We start from the raw sequence: 5,000 nt of genomic DNA on the forward strand, positions 1-5,000 counted from the left end.
ACTCCAGGAACTTTCAAAACATTCTGCCTGAATTGGTCTATCCAAGAGTGCTCCATTGCCCACCTCGCTAGAATACAGCCAAACAAGTACTTCACTTGAAAACAATGTACAAGTGTAATTTTATCAAATGTAAACGATTAACAAATAGGCCCTTCTCAAAAATGGCGGCAACGGATTTGAATGAATTAAAATTGAACTGAATGAGAAACGGATACTAGAAATAGAAAGAGAGCCTTTACTTTAGTAACCCTACCGCAAGTTTCAGCAAATTAGGTGTTATATCAGCTGAGAAAATGTAAGTTGAAATTTGACAAATTTTCAGACGTTTGTAACACTGGGGGTATGGCGTTGACTGGTGGTATACGCCATACCCCCAATCATATATACAAACGTCTGTCAATTTTTCATTTTTCAAATTAGATTTTTCAACTGATATTACACCTGATATGCCGAAACTTTTACAGGGTTACTGAAGTAAAGGTGCTCTTTCTATTTCTGGTATTAGTTTTGAAACAGTGTACAATCAACTCAAGAATCAGTGGCTTCATACCTCAGTTGTTAGAGCGTCACACCGGAATCGCGAGGTCACGGGTTCAAACCTGAATTCTTCAGGCTTCTCTACGCAATTGGAAAAATTGCGCTCATAACTGTGAAGATCATAGCTTCACGTGATTTCATCATTAACTTAAGAATCGTTACTATTTTGCATGGGGGCTGGGATGGTAGGTCAAGGGGGAGGGAGGATTGTACATGATTTTTTAAATTAGAGCGAGTGTCGTAAAACCCAACTTAAAGTAATTACTTTGGCCAATCAAAACGGACGGACACAATCCAGTAAACTAATTAAATCTCGAAGTAACTACACGTAGTCGACAAAAAGGGCGCGAAAATGTGCACGCGCAAGCCACGAGTGGTTTAGGTTTCTCTTTGTTTCTCTTCTGATTGGTTGAAAAAATGGCGCTAAAACTTTGAGTTAATCAATGAGTGAGGTAAAACCAATGCATTTCGCTAATTACTTTCGACACTCAATTGAAAACTACTCTAATGGTTTTTCTTCAGTTCATTGACAACTATAATTTATCTTCCCTAGGACAAACATTTTGTCCTGTAAGCTTCATGTAAACTATAAACATTATTCAATTGTTTCCAGATTTAAATTACAGCTTAGAAAATTAAATTCTTAAAAAGAAGACAGAATAAACATTATAGTAATTTCTCAAACTCATTAATAATTCATGACTCAAAAGCCTATCAAAAATTGACAAATTCGTCACGTGCATGACTTTTGAAAACCAATGAAAACCTAGATGAAAACCACACGTGTTTTGGATATCGTATCCAAACCACACGTTGTTTTCATCTGATTCCTCATTGGATATCAAGATCTACACATCAAAACAACAAAAATTAAGCCAAAGAACAGGGTTTTTAAAAACTTATTTCTACTGTTTACGACAATATTTACATTACAGTTAGCAAAGGAAGCAGAATTCAAAAACGCACAACCTGTTTGAGAAGCCACATCAAACCTTGTGCTTCGTGTTTCATCACAGGTTCCAAACACCTCGAAACAACATTTAGTTTCTCGGTGTTTGGAACCTATGATGAAACACTCGCACTCATTGTTGATATATTGCATGGAATATCTATAATAATTACAAATAAAAAAACACATTAGTTCCCCTTAAAAATATTCTTTATAACAACTTTAGACGTAGAAAAAGAGTCAATGCACCTAGCGTTATAGTTGGATTCAGCATAACATAGATATTTTAATCAACATCAATGACGTGCACGTAACTTTAATGGTGGCCCTTGATCTCAAAGTGGCCTTTGACACGGTGGATAATGATGTCCCTCTGCAAGGCCTCCACTTTGATTTTGCAATTGGTAGAACTTTACTGTCGACTAGCTCTCGGTGTATCTTTACTAAATGGTGTTCTTATTATTTATTGCTTATTTGTTTTGTCATTTGCTGGTTACATGAATTTGAGAAAAAGAAAAATATAGTAAAGGGTAGTGACGGAGAAGCCTTAACAAGAAACCTGGGGCTTACATGAGGATCCAGGCTCCCCCGAGATCATTCAAAGTAGACATTACATTTGGGAAAGGTGACGCGATATTACACATACATTACAGCATAGACAAGGATACAGGAAAAAAGAATACAACTTATTTACAAACGAAACTACTTACAAAAGGAGATTGATGTAATCATAGCTAATGTATGGGAATGGTTAAGAAACCCGGCAGATTTCTTTGTTGTAGGTTTTTGTTCTCTTTTTTGGCCTTGACCGTTCACAAAACACAATAGTTGTTTACTCCGTACTGAGGAACTAACCAATAGAAACGTGTTGGTTACGTAATTCACGTATAGTGTATGAGAGCAAAACAAAAGATTGTGCAAGGTCGTGGACCTTCCAACCTAAATCTTGGCATCTTTGTCTGCTCCTTTGATGTTTGCCGAGCTTCCAAACCAGTCCCCTCTATTAACTATGACGTAATTTAACAACAATATTTCAATAAAAATCTAATGATAAAAAAGAGCGAAAGAAACTTTACACAACGTTTCGATGACTCCATGTCATCATTTTCAAGTGAAAAGAAAATAAAATTTGACAACTTAATATATACCGTGCGAGGTATTTATCTAAATTTGTCACTAATTACATGCACACTTTTACGTTTTATCACCTCGCACGGTAAATATTAAGTTATCAAATTTTCTTTTCTTTTCACTTGAAAATGATGACATGGAGTCATCGAAACGTTGTGTAAAGTTTCTTTCGCTCTTTTTTATCATTAGATGTTTAACTAAATTTAATCTTATTTCAATAAAAGTTCACATTTTTCAGGTACCTTAACTTTGGCATTTCCTGAAATGGTGGCTGTGATTTCTCCAAGCTCTTCGGGATCATTGGAATGCATGGGCACCTGCCTCAAACCTACGGTCAAGCCGGTGACACCTATTTGTACCTTGCCTTCGCAATGAGGAGTGATTTCGATAAGACAGAGCTGGTTTCTGTCATGGATTCTCTGCATGGAAATGCATGGCTGAATGGCGAAAAGAAGAATGCACTGAATGGATAGATAAACTGCATTGAAACTCGGATAAGACAGAAGTCCTCATTTTTTGCAATTGCAATGATATGAAAACCTTGTGGCAGCTATCACTTAATATGAACCAGTTTAGCATAATATTCCAGTGACAAACCGGGGCCATGGCAAAGGGGATTGTAACAGTCAAGTTTCCTCCAAGGTAGGGGGAAAGTTGAAAATGTAACACTGTACAGATGTACAAAAAGATGTGCAGAAAGGTCTCGTTCTGCACCACATCAACGTAACGCTGTTTCCGGACTGTAGTGCTGACGGATGACTGTTTTCAGCTCATTGTTCTTGACTACAGCCGTTATCATTTGGCCAAACTCGAGCGGAATAAAAAGCTATCTCTACCGCATTTCATATTATAACTAAAACAGCGCCGACCAAGAAAGTCATCGTGATCTGGCACATAAGTAATGAGTCTTCGGCACTCTATAAAGTTGAAAACAGGCTATCAGTCACACGTCTAACGTTTTCAGTGACTCCAGCTATGACTTGTGGACTGAAGCCCAATGTACATGCAGTCGAGCAATTCAAAACCAGTTAAAGTAACTAGTAAGATCACCTAAGTAATGGCGCCTTGGTCTTTCCAGACCTCATTTATGTTTCAAAATTTCTCAGTTTTGTTTCTTTATATTTGGTAATTCAAGTTTAATTCCCAATGAAGTTCAAGGGATCTTCATTTGCTTCCGGCCTTCATTTTCTCTTGAAAGAGCAATGCGAGTTCCACATCCACTACCTTCTTTACGTCTTCTTCTGTAACCAGAGTGCTCTCGGCCATTTTTTGAACAACCTTGCTCGCTTTCTCTTCAATTGCTTTCAAATCACTTGTCTTCAGCCAATCCAACACTCCCTTCAATTGAGCTTTGACCCCTTCCACTCCTTCTTGTGCTACTTTCATCTGCTCTTCTCTCAAAAGCCCCATGAACCTCGTAGTGGGAATTGCTAGAGAGGATTCAACTCCTTTCCTGGTGTGGTCGAAGAAGACGAATGCCACTGAAGAAAACTTTTCGTCAAGACAAAGATCCGCAACCTCTTCTTTTACAAATACTTTGAATCCATCTTCATCGAATGGTTTCTTGCCGTTGCTTTTGCCATTGTTAAGAAACCACAATTTGCATAGATTCCTTGCAAGCAATGACTGGTAACAATACAAACTAACGTTAATCAGTTTTTCGGTTTTCTCACACTCCTGTGAGGTGATTCTCTGTAGACTTGCTAGGACATCCTTACACTTACCCACAAAAAATGAGTACACAGCCATCAGCAACTCTGTGTGATCTTCCTTTGTGAGATTCTTGTCTTGCATTCTCAAGAGATCACCCTCTAGATGCAAACCAAGATTTTGAAGGTATGTTTGTGACTGATAAGTCAGTGACTGAAGCCTTCTCAGTATGCTGAACGTCTTTGGCAAAATGTTTTTTCTAACCTCATCAACGACTTTGGCTGCTTCGTTCAGTTTGGCCGGGTCTTCATACATCAGCAGGTTGCTCTGCGGCATGATGTAATGTGGCAAGTGATTCGCCTTCAGGCACTCTTGGAGGCGGTCCAGCATGAACAAAAGACAGTTGCCAGAGTTGTCCTCTGTCCAGAAGTCCTCGCCTTTACTCTCACACTCCTTGAACAACAAGTTCTTCAAATAGTACGTTGAAATCACATCAGGAAAATGGACTTTCTTTAGAATCTTTAGCAAAACCATGACATGTCGCTGGACAGGAGAAACGCTTTCCCCAAGCTTGTTTTCCGCCAGTGAAAACGAGGTTCTCCATTCGGTTTCTTCCATGGTCCATACACCTTCAGTGCTGCTACCAGCCACAGGCACTGTGGATGTGGCCAGTGTTATTTCAGGGTTTTGACAATAATTAGCTACATTCACAGGGTCATCCAGGCGCTTTCCT

At 38.7% G+C, this 5,000-nt stretch overlaps 1 protein-coding gene across 2 annotated transcripts in view; it reads right to left on the reverse strand.

Annotated features, from left to right (window-relative positions):
- Nucleotides 1–1,006: 1,006 nt before the first annotated feature.
- LOC138010301 (uncharacterized) overlaps nt 1,007–5,000 on the reverse strand; it is a 12,803-nt gene continuing 8,809 nt past the window's right edge. The window contains exons 2-3 of one of the 2 annotated variants that reach the window (XR_011124446.1): nt 1,614–5,000; nt 1,007–1,564 (exon numbers count right to left, since the gene is read on the reverse strand). The exon at nt 1,614–5,000 is cut by the window's right edge and continues 752 nt beyond it. Coding sequence is in view for 1 of the 2 variants with exons in the window: in XM_068857225.1 (XP_068713326.1) it covers nt 3,782–5,000 (1,219 nt within the window). In the remaining variant the exon portion in view is untranslated. The other variant, XM_068857225.1, reaches the window with a different exon arrangement.

Source organism: Montipora foliosa, chromosome 7, assembly GCF_036669935.1.
Source record: "Montipora foliosa isolate CH-2021 chromosome 7, ASM3666993v2, whole genome shotgun sequence".
Classification (NCBI taxonomy): domain Eukaryota; kingdom Metazoa; phylum Cnidaria; class Anthozoa; order Scleractinia; family Acroporidae; genus Montipora; species Montipora foliosa.